Below are 14,474 nucleotides of genomic sequence, written 5' to 3' on the forward strand. Positions count from 1 at the left end.
CTGCATTTGGCTTTTTTATATATAACTTGTCTAATAGGGGTTAGAGGATGCATGTATCCCATTTCTTCCTCTGGTTAAAAAATGGAAATGTGAACATTAATCTATAGATATGAAGTCAAGCGAGTGCTTGTCTTTTTCATTTTCTAAATATTTATTTCAAGCCTACTTCTATTACGTTTACAAGTGCTCATATATATCACACTTTTAATTTGTAAATTAAATTACATGGGTAGTTCATGTAATGCTGTAAGTGGAACAACCAGGGAGAGCTGCAGGAAGATCAATGGGCCTGGTTTTAGCATAAGAGTAGGGCTTCTGCTGCTACTACTGCTCCCAGTTGGTGCATTGACTAGATGTGGGGGAAAAACCACAACCCACCACAGCACATAGTTAAACTATGGAATTCACTATGGAAGATGTAGCTATGGCTTTTAAAAGGGGATTGGACAAATTCATGGAGAAGGCTATCTATTGCTACTAGTCCTGATGGCTATGTGCTACCTCCTGTATCAGCAGGAGTAAGCCTATATACAGCAGTTACTGGGGAACATGGGTAGGAGGGTGCAGTTGCACTCATGTGCTGTTCATAGGTTTCCTGTGCGTAGCCAGTTAGTGTGAACAGAATGCTGGATTAGATGGACCTTTGGTCTGATCCAGCATGGTTCTTCTTATGTGCTAACCACCTCAAGGTGGTTACTATAGCATGCTACTGTCTTATGCTTTGTGATTGTTGCATGTTTGTCTACTACTGTTTTGCTGTGTTAGTTCACATTATTATTTCATAGATGGGGAATGGAGAGAGGCAGTGACTTATGCAAGGCTACTTAGCAACTTGCACAGCAGAAGTCAGATCACTTTGTAAAAAGATCCTTCAACTCACTCCTGTCACAAATGCTAGTGACATCATCCACATAGTGTCAAGCACAATGAAATCTTCATAGTTATCCAGAATTTCAGATTTTGCCACCATCAAGTGGTACAAATCTACTCCTAAATAGTTTTGGGGTGCTTCCAGACAAGGCTTTTATTTTGAATCGCCCTGCATCATTCATGGACTTTTACAAGGGGTTCAGATGATGTCATCTTCAGTTTGTAACCCTCCTGTTTTCCCACCATCTCTTCCATTTTTTTAGGTTGTTGCAATGAAAATTATTATGGCTGCAATCCTATATTCAGTTGAGAGTAAGCAAGATTGAATTCAATGTGGCAATACTTCCAGGTGGATGTGCATAGGATTGTACTGTAAATGGACCATTTGCATGCTTGGTGCCAAGAGACACACCACAGTTCAAACTGAAAAACATACCTTTAGGCTGCAACCCTATACCTACTTTTCTAGAAGCCCCACTGAACTCAGTGTGACTTACTTTTGAGTAGACATGTACATGGTTTCAGTTAATATTATTAGCTTATGAATATCAGAGCCAGAAGAATTAAGCATGTTTTGGTAGTAACTTCTTTATAGTAGTAGCTCAGGGTAGAAGAGCAATTCAGCAAGGATGTGATGCTTTGAGTTTAGGGATCCTTTGCACACAGCTTCACAAACGTGTTGGGTTTGGTCCTCCTTTCTAAGCTTCTTCTACTTTGTGGGTCTCCCTAACTAATACTTATAATCTGTTTTACAGGTATTTTTCCCTCGTAGGTCAAACAGTGAGGAGACGGGTTGATTTTGCTTGGGGAAATGGTACAGGAGTTAGAAATTAAACACCCTTCTCACCCCATCACTGTTTAAACAAATTCACAATGCCCCTGTGCCCACATGCACACACACATTCACTTTTAATTTCAGGTTTTTTTAAAAAAAAATATCTATGGAGGTCAAGTAGGGTGACCATATGAAAAAGAGGACAGGGCTCCTGTATCTTTAACAGTTGTGATGAAGAGGGAATTTCAGCAGGTGTCATTTGTATGCATGCAGCACCTGGTGAAATTCCCTCTTCATTACAATTCTTAAAGCTGTAAGAGTCCTGCCCTCTTTTGTATCTAGTCATTCTAGTATAGCTCCTGCAGCTTTAAATGTTGTGATGAAGAGGAAATTTCTCCAGGTGCTGCGTGCATACAAATGACACCTGCTGAAATTCCCTTTTCTATTCAACTGTTAAAGATACAGGAGCCCTGTCCTCCTTTTCATATGGTCACCCTAGATCAAGGATAGACCTCCTGGTATAATCTGTAGCTTGGCCCAAAGATTAGTTGATTACATCTGCTTCTTGAATAGAATAGACTAGTAAAATATGACCTCTAGTGGACATCTGTTGGCAATAGTTTTAACAATTTCCAAGTCATGAGAAACTGAATGAGCAGATATTCTGCAATCTCTAATATATCTGAAACTGCCTCATACAAAGTCCATCTGAGGCCATATTGTTTGAACTGACCAGCATTTCTCCAGAATTTCCAATGTGTCTTTCCCAGCTCTACCTTTTGCATGTAACGTATGTGCTGTACCACTGAGCCATGATCCATTCCTTAGCATTTACAATTTTATTAAATTAAATATGGGAGAGACGCCTTAGACGACCTGTAATTAAGTGTGTTAATTACTCTAAAAGCTAATTATTCCACATGCCTTGTGGATTAAAAGAACACTCTGAAAGCTTACAGAAAAGATTTTTTTAAAGCATAAGTTAAGTTCATCAGCTGTATAGGATGTTGTACACAGAATCACTGAAAGTCAGGTAAAAGCAGGAAAATATTTTTGGGCTTGACGCACGTAATGATAGCAAATTGTGGGTTAATTATCTTATGATTGCCAAAAGCACATGTTGGGTGTGTTCCGCTGCCTTTTTGAATATTCAACCTCTGATTAGCCTGTTTGGGGGTTGCCATGTGACATCCAAACCAGCCGCTATAAGTTATTCACGAGTTACACAACCCACAGTTAACCTAACTACTAGTTAACCCATGATTTGCTGCTGTTACATGCAAGCTGGGTCTTTGCCTTGGCCTCTGTCTGTAAAGCATCTCTGGGAACAGAAAGGTTGCTGCATTCATTTGGACCAATGTTACTGTTATAGAAAGATTTAAAACAGGACAAGCAAAGGCATCTCAGTACCAAATGTAGGAAGCTGCCTTATATGCTAGTCTTCCTAGCAGTGTGAGAACACAGGAGAGGCAACCTTGAATTTAATCCTAAATGGCACCAAGGACCTGATGTGAGATTGTAAGTGTTGCTGAACAAGTTGGAAATGTTGACCACAGTGCAGTCCATTGGACTTAGAATCATAGAATAGTAGAGTTGGAAGGGGCCTATAACGACATCAAGTCCAACTCCCTGCTCAATGCAGGAAAGAGGAACATTCTCAAAAATGAGATTTGTAAAAAGAAAGTTGAAAGGGAAAGTCAAGAGGTCAAGTCTCTGGAACACTTGTGGGTTATTCAAAATCACAATACTGTTTGGACTTGCCCGGATCCTAAGGTTATCTTCAAAGGTCTTTCTCTGGGAGCCCCTGCCAAAAGAATTGAGGCAAGTGGCTAGCAGGGAAAGGATCTTTTTTGCTGTAGCACCCTGGTTATGGAATGAGTTTCCTAGGGAGATTCACTTGGTGCCTACATTGTCCTGGTTGCAGGTGAAGACCTTTCTGTTTTCCTAAGCATTTTTAGCATTTCAGTTTTTAGCCCTGCTGTTTAAATCTGCTATTTCATTTTAAATCTTTGCACTGTTGCTAGGTTTTACTCTGGTTGCACTGCAGTTTCAAGCTATTGTATTTTATGGTGTATTTTGTGGTTTTAATTTTTGTGAACCACCCAGACAACTTCGGTTATTGGGTGGTATAGAAATGGAATAAATGAATAAATAAATGGTCACTTAGAATATATACTGTAGGATAGAGGAAAGGGAACTGTCAGATCCAAGAGGTCAATATTGTTGACAAGCAGTAACAAGATAACTAGGGAACAGAAGACTCCCTTCAGGAAATGGAAGTCTTGTTGAAATAGAGAAAACAAAAATGAACACAAACCGGCACAAAAGAAATGCAAGCAGACAAGGAATGCAAGGAATGCAAAAAAATGATTTGGAGGAGGATGTTGCTAATAAGATTGAGACAAACAATTAGAAAACTCTTTAAATACACCAGAAGCGCGGGGGACGGGGGACTAGGGAGGCAGTTAGATTGTTGGATGACAAAGGAATTAAATCAATACTAGAGGAAGATAAGGAGATCGTAGAGAAGCTAAATGAATTGTGTGCTCGTCCTCACTGCAGAAAATGTAGGGCAGATGTGCAGGACCTCTTTCAGCCAGAGGGTCAAATTCCATTTTGAAGAAGCTTTGAGGCTGCATTACGAGAGATGGATTCCCACAAGCCTGAGGTTCTGCACCCCTGATGTAGGGTATATCTGAACCTGAACGGACATTTTTAGGAAAGTAATCTGAGGAATTGAGAAAAACAGCATTCACAAGAGATGAAGTTTGAGACCTTAACTATTACAAATTACCATGTCCAAACTGTACCATGTCCACACTGTATCCATCTGAGAGTTCTTTAAGAATTCAAAAGTGAAGGCTGATCTAGCAAATATATGTAACATATCCCTAAGATCAGCCTCTTTACCCGAGGACTGGAAGTGGCAACTAAAACAGCAGTTTGTAAGAAAGGGAGAAATTACAGGCCGATTAGCTTAACATCTGTTCTGGATAAATTGTTGGAAATCATTAAGCATATAGAACAACTCCTGCTAAAGAAGAATAAACATGGCTTCTGCAAAGATAAGTCTTGTCTCACTAACCTTTTAGAGTTCTTTGAGAGTGTCAATAAACATGTAGACAGGGGTGATCCAGAGGACATTGCCTGCTTGGACTTCCAAAATCTTTTGACAAAGTCCTCTAAGCAAACTTTGCAACTTTGCCATAAGTGGAGAGGTCCTCTTATGGATAGGCAACTGGTTAAAGAACAGAGTGCTGAGTGTAGGAATAAATGATCAGTTCTCACAATGGAGGGATATAAACAGTGGACTTCCCTAAAATTAGGTATTCGGACCAATGCTTTTTAACTTGTTCCAAAACAATCTAGAGCTAGGGGTGAACAGTGAGGTGGCCATGGTTGCTGATGGCACTAAATTATTCAGGGTGTTGAACACAAAAAGGGATTGCTAAGAGGCCCAAATGGGCACTAAAATGGCAAATGCAGTTCAATGTAAGCAAGTGTTCACATTGGGGTGGAAAACAACTTCAAGTATAAGCTGATGGGCTCTGAACTAGCAGCAACTGATGAGGAAAGGGATTTATTTATTTATTTAGAATATTTATATAAATATAAATCTTTGGGTTGTGGGGGATAGCTCATTGGGAGATTTTGACCCAGTATGAGGCTGCTATAAGAATGTTGAGTTACCCCTAAACAGGTTTCCTGCTATTCAAACAATGCTGCTGGTACTACAGAAGTTAGGAAAGGAATGTGGAGAAAAAATGTTCATTATGTTCTGGCACATAGCAAAAGAATTCTCATACTTTTAGTAACAGTAATGAAGAGATAGCATTTTCAGAAGTTTGTATAATGTAATGGTCTTATTTAACTTAGTTTATGAACATTTTAAAACCAATCACTGTACAGTCAAATCAGTTCTCATTATCTTGAATTAAGTCACCACTGTTCAAAGTATCAAAGCAGCTTGGGAAACAGGTCTGTGTGCACCTGCCATATTGCCATCCAACCCTGCCCCCTCTGCTCAGTTACACAAGCTTGGTTGACCAGGCACGTCCCATTTTCTCTACCAGCTGCTGCAATGTCATATGAATGTATGTTGATTAGAGGGAAGTGGAGAAACAAAAACATTCAGCCATTTGAGAATCTCTGTGGGTAGCGGTATTGAGTATTAATGCATAAAACTTTTAACATCTTGTATAATTTGGTATATCACCCTCAGATATTCTTTTTTGCCATAAGAACCAACTATTCAAAGGCATTTTAAACAGTGTCCAAGTAATACACCATTTCCTGATAGTATTATACAATATTCTTGAAAAAGAGGATTTGATCATAATCCAGTAAAGGTATATGTATTCAGGGCTCTTTCATACTAACCACTGGCAGGGTTCAAAATGTTAGGCAGTCCCCAGCAGGAAAGCTATGCCATGTCAGTTACCATGAGCAATATCCCAAGTACTTGTAAGCATCACTCTAACTTGTGCCACTCCAGTTGTTTTGGCCTACAACTCCCATCCATGATTCCTCACCATTCGTTATGCTGGCTAGGAATGATGGAGGATGTAGCCAAACAATCTGAGCACAAGTTATTCACCCCCAGAAGGAGCTCAGCTGCTGTGTTTTATAATAGCCCAAACAGCAATTATAAGAACCAAAAGGGAGGTATCAGCAGTATAAAACAAACTTTTAGGGGGAAACTCCACTGGGGTAAAAATCCCAGAACTGTCCACTGAGGACTGAACATGCTCAGTAGTCAAAAAAATGTTAATTGTCAGTTGGAAAACAATACTTGCTAAAAGTTGGGGAAGATAGGGTGATAGAATATCCTGTTGAAGTTCTTAAGGCCCCTTTGGGCAGGCAGGAACACTCATGGAAAGAGGCAAGAAGCGCAACATTTTCTGGTGGGTTTTTCATAGGATAATTCAAATGGGCATTAAGGCTCTTCAGTGAAGACTTTTGCAGGACCACTGCATGGTCCCTGCACTAAAGGTACAGCTGTGTTAAGCAAACAATGTTACCTCCCCTCTTCATTAGGGAAAACACACCTGCCGTACTGTTTTGTCCAAGAGGGAGGGAAGTTTAGATAATGTAGTATTATATGTAAATGAGGACTATCATGTGAAATATGTTTGAGACTGATAGATTTAAATCTATGGAATTAGGCCAGAGATATCCCCCCCTCCCATAGTTGCAATAGTCATCCTTCCCACCCCCTTTCCTTATGCTTCCCAACTGGTTCATGGTGCTTAACTACCAGCAACAGTTTTATACATCTAAACATTGCTTATTTTCAACAGCACATTTTCCATTGAGTACCACCATGGACCTTCCATGTATAATGAACAGTCTAAAAGCAACTAGTTGTACTATATACACAACAAAGTTCCATTAGTTAATTTGCTATATAGAAATCATTCAGTTTTATATTTGAATTATCCAAAACTGATATTACAATATTGTAAACAGAAGATAGGTTTTCGCATATAAATTCAAATACATACCAAGTTCAAACCAGTTTTTATGGCAAACTGTCAAATACAATACAGACATTTCCAAGGTGACTGTACCATTCATAGTGGAGTTAATTAAACTCACAACAGTTCTAAAAACTTTATAGCAGAATCCTGGCCATCTTTAGAGAGGCTTGGGAATTGATAAGACAATTCCCCCTTTACTTGCGTGATAGAATCCTGACAGATACTGGATTGAAATGCTAAAAATGGATTATTATTTTTCTTGAATTTGAAAACTAAAATAATGTGTGGTTTTCCATTTGTGCTTTAATGTTCACAGCTGTATTCTAGGCTCAGGGATATTAGATTTAGCTGTACAAATCATTCACGCAAGTGAAAAGCATCTCAAATATAGTACCTGTTATTTTAGAATGATCAGGTTGAAGGGAATATTGCCTAACCCCTTCATCTAGCTCCACTGAACTTAGGGGGAGGGGGGAATCCTGCCAATTGGCACTAGTATAAAATGCATTAGCACTTGGCAGCCCATTCCACATCACCTAATTAGTAGGAATATTAATCTCCATTTTCAAATGAATTCTGTCTTGGTGCATTTCAAAATAGTTTCCAAGGCTACTAGATTAGCAAAATAAATTAAAATGAAAGGGTGGGGAGGAGTCTAAGTAACAATGAGTAAAAGTGTCAATATTTCCCTTGCTAAGTCTACTAACTGATGTCAATTGAACAGCCAGTCAGAACTACTTTTCTGGAAAGTTCAAGACTTGCAGCTCAATGCTATGCATATTTATGTGGAAGTTACATCAGTCTCACTCTTAAACATGCATAGTATTGCATTCTTACTTTTAATAGTCCAAAGAGCAGAACAACAATTCACCTTCTTGTTTAGGCATTATATGCATTTTACTTCCTGTGGGTTGCCTTTCAGCATCTGTTGGCTCACAAGTATAATATTTTTTACTTAATGATACTTAATATCATTAAGTATTCAAATTATATTTTAACATTGAATTTAGTGCTTTTCAGCTTAGTTTAGTCATGATTTAATCTGTGAAAGTCTCTGAATAGGTTACTTTGCACCTTAAGATATCATTGCTGCTTAAACATCTTCCCTCTGTTAGCTGGGGTGAGGTGGGGGACAGTAAAGTCTACACAAAAAGTTATTGCAATCATACAAGGGTGGGTATAGCAAGGGTGAAATACAACAAATACTATGATGCAATTTTACATTTATTAAACTACAGTTCAAAGCACAAATTTACACATCCTAAATACACTAAACATAGCTAATGAAGTCACACCTTTTCCCCCCCACTGACATTTTATATATCTAGGGGAAAGACAACTTTACAAGACTTTCTAACAGAAATCCTTAGTATAAAAACTGTACTTGTATGTAAACTGTTTAATAGAGAACCCAAGTGATGGGTTTCCATCTCAACTAAGTCATCCATTTTGTTGCATATTATTTAAATGCTGAGGGACTGAGTGATTTGACATGTATATTATTTAACCCTTACTCCCCCAGTGAATTTTAGTTGTAGCTAGTTTTGCCTGGTCCCAATTGATTTCAAGTTTCAATAATTCATTCAAGGTTGTTCCATTTTTCTTCCAAACTGGAATGTTGTGACCAGACAAGACTACAGACATGCAACTGCAAGGCTAAATGAAGCATTAATGCCTATTTAAGCTGCAATAGAAAAGCTGTCTTCAGAGCTCAGCTGAATGCAAGAAGGCACAAAGAAGGAATTCTTCATCAGTGTCTCAGAGGTGAATCCAGCATCTTGCATCTCACACCTGAAGTGGAAAACACAAACAGATATTCAAGCAAAATATTGGAAGAAATCAGAATAAATGTCACTATCCAAGGTAATTTCAGGCTGTTAACTCCTGTTCCTACTTTCCATACTAATCTGAAATTTGCAGGCAAATGTAACAAGTTCAGCAAATTAAACTGCCTAGTTTTAGTTCTAGTCAGCCATTATATGCTATCAAATATTAAGAACTTTCTGGAGGATAGGTTTTCTTGTGCATGCAAGAAAGAATTTGAACAATTTGGAATTTTGATGTTAAACCCCAGCTATTTAGCATCTGGTTATCTAGCAGATATGTATATATTATTTTAAACCCAACACTCTGTAAGGCCTTGATAAAATGAATTCACAGATTCAGATCAATCTGTTCCTTTTACTAGAAGTTCACTTTTCATTAACTTAGGGCGCAATCCTATGCATGTTTACACAGAAAAGAGCCCTACAACTCCCAGCATTCCCCATCCAGCATGGTTGGAGAAAGCTGGGAGTTATAGGATTTTCTTCTCTCTATACATGCACAGGGTTGCACCCTGAATGGTAGCAAATGCTCTTGCCAAATCACAATATGGCCATAACAAGTAGTAAGCAGTTATACTATAAGTGTAGCATTGTCAAGAGAGCAACATATGCAAGCACATTGTGATCACTTGTAGAACCAGCTTCCTGTAGCAAAACTTATACATACTGCTCCTGGGGGAAGGCTAAGCTCTGTGGATAGTCTTTAAAATTCTGTCCGTCTCAGAGAAGAGGATTGTACCATTACAGTGGTTGTGTTATGAGGGCTGCTTCTTTTGACATCAGAACTACTTCATGGCCATATCATAAGCATAAATACACAGGTGATTTTTCAAAGACAGACCTGTAAGGCTAGTCAGACATATGCTGTGTTGAGTCTTCACAAAGCAAAACCTAAGCATATAGCTTGTACATACGCTTTAACGTGTACAACACAGAAATATAAGTAGTTGTTCTATTTTGTTGCCTTTATCCTGTAAGATCAATTAGGCTAAGTAGTGTTTACTTGTCCAAAGATGAACCAATGAGCTTCATAATGACTAGAGAACTGAACAAGGGTTTTCTCGTTTCCAAATCCAGCATGCTAGCTATTGATTCTAGATAAGACTGTAAAAATACTCAAAAAAACCCTGCTTCCACAGAAAAATATCCTGTAACAAGCTATTTTCAAAGAAAGTTTAAATGTCTCAAAACATGTAAATAAAGTGCTGAGGGGGCCTATTCTCTTACTTAAATAGTAGCTACTTTTCTACATGAAATATTCAATACTATTCAGGAAATAAAACACAGCACAAACTTACCAGTTACTGATTGACATTACATAGTAAACTGGTGGCCTTTGGAAGTCACTAAAAGTAGACTGTTCACCCAAAGTACCAGAACCCATATTGTCAAAGAGCAGCCAGTCTCCAACATTCAGCTCAGGGAGAAGACAGTTTTCCACAACTTGATCAAGCTCATCATAGGATGGACCCCAAAGGCTGCTTGCAAATAGAGGCTCATCTTCCTTGTATTTCTAAAAAAAAGTAGTTCAGACAGTTAGATTTAGGTATATGGGTATATCACTTAGCAAAGGGAAGCAGTAATTATCTTAAGTGGCAATTTTTTAACCACTTACTTGCAAGTGGCCAAAATATTGTAAGTACTGTATTTTCTGGCGTATAAGACTACTTTTTAACCCAGGAAAATCTTCTCAAAAGTTGGGGGTCGTCTTATACGCCCAGTATAAGATGACTTTTTAACCCAGGAAAATCTTCTCAAAAGTTGGGGGTTGTCTTATACGCCCAGTATAAGATGACTTTTTAACCCAGGAAAATCTTCTCAAAAGTTGGGGGTCGTCTTATACACCCAGTCGTCTTATACGCCGGAAAATACGGTATTACAAAGTAAACTATTTAAGGAACTTGGCCTATTGTAAATAAAGAGGCTCTCACCTTGTGAACCTCTGGAATAGTAGTCAAATTCTCAGATAATTTGCTTGCAAAAGAACCATAAATGCCATCATTCATGTAGTACATGAAAACTGGTTCATCATCCTGGGTGTGTTCCACTGTAAAAAAAAAAAAGTTTAATTAACAGTTTTATAGTAAATTTACTATCTTTTTTTTAGAAGGTGCATAAGATTTTCAGTATGCATGAAGCATGAACAGAAAACATGAAAGGAGTATCAGATACAAGGCAGGTGACCTGAGACAAATATATGGGGAATAATTTAAACTGGATGACCTGGCAACATTTTAACTAAGCAATACACAAGTTTTCTTCATTTAAAATAGTCTGAATACAATGATAAAGCAAGTGTGCCTCAATTTGACATGCAAGTTAGCAATATTGAGCAAGGCAAATCCTAAGTTTCAAAGGTTAAAAATTTAAAGTATAACCCTATGGGCAAAACTTTCAGCCTGAAACAGCAACAGAAATATGACCTCATTCCTAAATAGTAAGTTTCCTCATCTGAGGATCAGCCCCTTTAGTGGCTCCACAAAGCAAGTGGACTTTTAAAAGAAAACCAGTTCAAATGCTGGAACACGCGAACACCTCAGGAGAAGAGGGCAGACAAACTTGGTAAGCTGCCCACCATTTAGTTCCTAGTGTTCTAACTAAGGTGGTCCCTTCCTCCCTCAACTGTCATCACAAGACCATCTTGCACTGAGGGGAGAAATTTGACTTATTAAACAAAGAAAATGTTTGCGCAATCTAAAATTAGCAAACTATCTGACAGGACTTAATTGTTGACTATGATCCAATACAGTGCTGTTTCTCTGCAATCTTTATACTGATTTAAGTCTGCAGCATATTTTCCTTACTTTTAGAGAGAAGAGGTTCATCAGACAGAACAGCTTTCTTCGCAATAATATTAACTGCTAGAGTAAATGCAGAAGAAACATAATAGCATCCAGGCTCTGCAATCACATTTACACCAGATTCTTCAGGAAAGTAGATATCAAGCAATGGACTGACAACATGATTAACCTAGAAAACAAAAAGGGGGTATTTGAAGGTTCTCTGCCAAGTTCAGAATCTGCAGTGATGACTTTCAGATTTTAAGTTTGCTCTTAGACTAATTCTTACCAAGCTGAAAGCTAAAGACAGAAAGGGAACCATTGACCATCATAGTACATGGTGGATAAGGCTTCTCTAATCACGATGGCTGCATATTACCTCCAGTAGCAGAGGCAGTATGGCTCTGAATACCAATGGCTGGGGGACACAAGAGGGAATGTACTATTACACAGATGTCCTGCTTATAGGTTTTCCATAAATGTCTGGTTAGCCAGTATGGAAACAGAATGCTGGACTAGATAATCTTTTGGCACAGCTCTTCTTAGGTTCTTGCCCTCTATCAGGTTGTTCCCCAGTGTCCAAGCTTTGTAGCTCAACCTTGTTTTTCGAATATTCCACTTGTGCTATTCAAAACAGCCATCTAAAAGCTTGAGTAATTTCAAAGGATGGTTGATGGAAGTTTTTATTAAGATGCTATCCTGCAGCTTTATTAATGTGCAATCATAGGGTGTTCCCTCCATTCCTCCCCCTGAAATCTGAATTCATGTCCAAAAAAGTCAAGTAGCTCCTCTAACATGGAGACAGACACATGGAAAAGCTACAAGGAGCCAAACTCACTAAAGTGAGTTTGTTGTGTGTATCCAGAGGAAAAGACACTTTCAATTCTATTCACATAATATAACACAAATAACTTTTTAAAATATGCTGTAACAAAAACAGAAAGTCCTACAGGTACACATATTGTAATAAACTGTGACCAGTGCCCTCATAAGAAGTTGCTTGCCACATCATAAGATGCGATTCACATGTGGATATGCAAGTACTGGGAAAGTTACAAAGCAATATGTCGACAAACAAATTTGAGCAAGATGTCACACAAACAACACAAGCCAAGATCAAATTGTGGTTTGTGATCCTGGCTTGCAACCAACCAGAGTTCAGATGTAATAGGGAACTCTAGTTTAAAAATAAAAGCTTGAGATCTCTTCCTTGTGGCTACACCAGAGGTAGAAAGGGGAGGGGCAAGAAAGAGTGCCAACCAAAGGCAGACTGACACAACATTAAACCATAGTGTAGCATTACATCTGAAAAAGCCCCGTGTCAAAGCACCCTCCTATGGTTATAAAAAGTCATTTCTAATTGAATACTGGGATCAAAGAGACCCCAAGTCAGTCTTTCTTTTTAAGCACAGTATTTGATAATAACTGCATTGTTAAAAAATGCAATTGTATTAAGGATTATTGTTTACGGTATAGTAATACAATTCTATAAGGTTGGTATGCAAATGGTAAAGATCTGCAGAAATGACTTCTATGGGGTTTGAGATCTTACTCATGCTCTTCTTTCAATAAAGCCTCACACAGGTTTGAATAAGCATATTACACTTACGTATCTTTATTGCTATGTCAATATAAAGTAGCAATTGTATTAAATGAAGACTGCATGAAACAATTCCAATTCTAAATCTACTTTTCTACTGAAAGGCTTTGTAGCACCATTTGTTGTCTGTTGTACAAAGTAATCTCATAGTTTATATCCATTTTAAATACATCTCAACTAACTGAAAATTACAAGACAAGTATATCAATTCTTTAGGAAAAAGAAAAGTCATAATATACATGCATACCTCTTCCAGATCAAGTTCATAATCTGTGAAGCCACCACCAATGTTCAACATGTTCATGGTAAAGCCAAATTCTTCCTAAAGTGGAAATACAGAAAGTTTACTATCTACAAAACAGCTGTTGCTATTTTCATTTTAAAATATTGGCGCTTAAAATACTGAGCTCTTCAACAAACTGACCATCTCATTTCAGTGTTTTTACAATTTAAGCAGTCCCTGTAGCAAAAGGTAACACACTAGGATTTTATGTATTATGTCAAAAATAAAGAACTACTTACAATTGTATAGTGGAATTTAAATCTGTTCATACCTAACAACTACCTATGCGTTGTTTAATCCATACTTAGTTGTGGCCACATGACAGTGAGCAAACACAATGACATGATTTGTAAGCCATGGTGGGTTTTCACCATGGATGGGTGCAGGTTGGTTTAGTGTGACGTCTGAACCTGTCGTGGGTTATTTTTCATAAACAAGCCTCAGAGCCCAGAGCTTGCAGTAGGGTTGTTTAGGGTGTATTGTTTTCAGGGTAGATTAGCGTGATGTCCAAACCTGGCAGAATCACGTCAGCATGGGTTTAAAACGGTGAGAGAGCCATCTAGTCACAGCAGCAAAAAAAACCTTGCTGGCCACGCCTCATGATCTTGCTAGTGCCCCATCAGCCTCCTTCCTCCACTACTATCTCCACCCCTTCACCGATACGCCATTGATACTTGGCAATGTCCCTATCATTTTTGCAGCTCCATCTTGGGCCGGTTCTTAAAAACTGCACAAATGGGTTTGGGCTTGCTTATTTTTCTTTGGTCCTGCATGAGTAAAATGAGGTGTTCAGCAAACAACCAACTCACAGTGGCTTATTCTCAGAGTAGCTTAGTGTGATGTGCAAACTCTCCCTCTGC

At 38.3% G+C, this 14,474-nt stretch overlaps 2 protein-coding genes across 3 annotated transcripts in view; both read right to left on the reverse strand.

Annotated features, from left to right (window-relative positions):
• Positions 1 to 14,474, reverse strand: part of UBR5 (ubiquitin protein ligase E3 component n-recognin 5) — a 180,969-nt gene that overhangs the window by 132,755 nt on the left and 33,740 nt on the right. The window lies entirely within an intron of this gene.
• AZIN1 (antizyme inhibitor 1) overlaps positions 7,045 to 14,474 on the reverse strand; it is a 33,290-nt gene continuing 25,860 nt past the window's right edge. For both annotated transcript variants that reach the window (XM_063131034.1, XM_063131035.1), the window contains exons 8-12: positions 13,579 to 13,653; positions 11,756 to 11,921; positions 10,883 to 10,998; positions 10,250 to 10,464; positions 7,045 to 8,916 (exon numbers count right to left, since the gene is read on the reverse strand). In XM_063131034.1, coding sequence (XP_062987104.1) covers positions 8,805 to 8,916; positions 10,250 to 10,464; positions 10,883 to 10,998; positions 11,756 to 11,921; positions 13,579 to 13,653 — 684 coding nt within the window. In that variant the 3' untranslated portion in view covers positions 7,045 to 8,804. The remainder of the gene's footprint in view (positions 8,917 to 10,249; positions 10,465 to 10,882; positions 10,999 to 11,755; positions 11,922 to 13,578; positions 13,654 to 14,474) is intronic.

The sequence above is a fragment of the Elgaria multicarinata genome, chromosome 7, assembly GCF_023053635.1.
Source record: "Elgaria multicarinata webbii isolate HBS135686 ecotype San Diego chromosome 7, rElgMul1.1.pri, whole genome shotgun sequence".
NCBI lineage: Eukaryota > Metazoa > Chordata > Lepidosauria > Squamata > Anguidae > Elgaria > Elgaria multicarinata.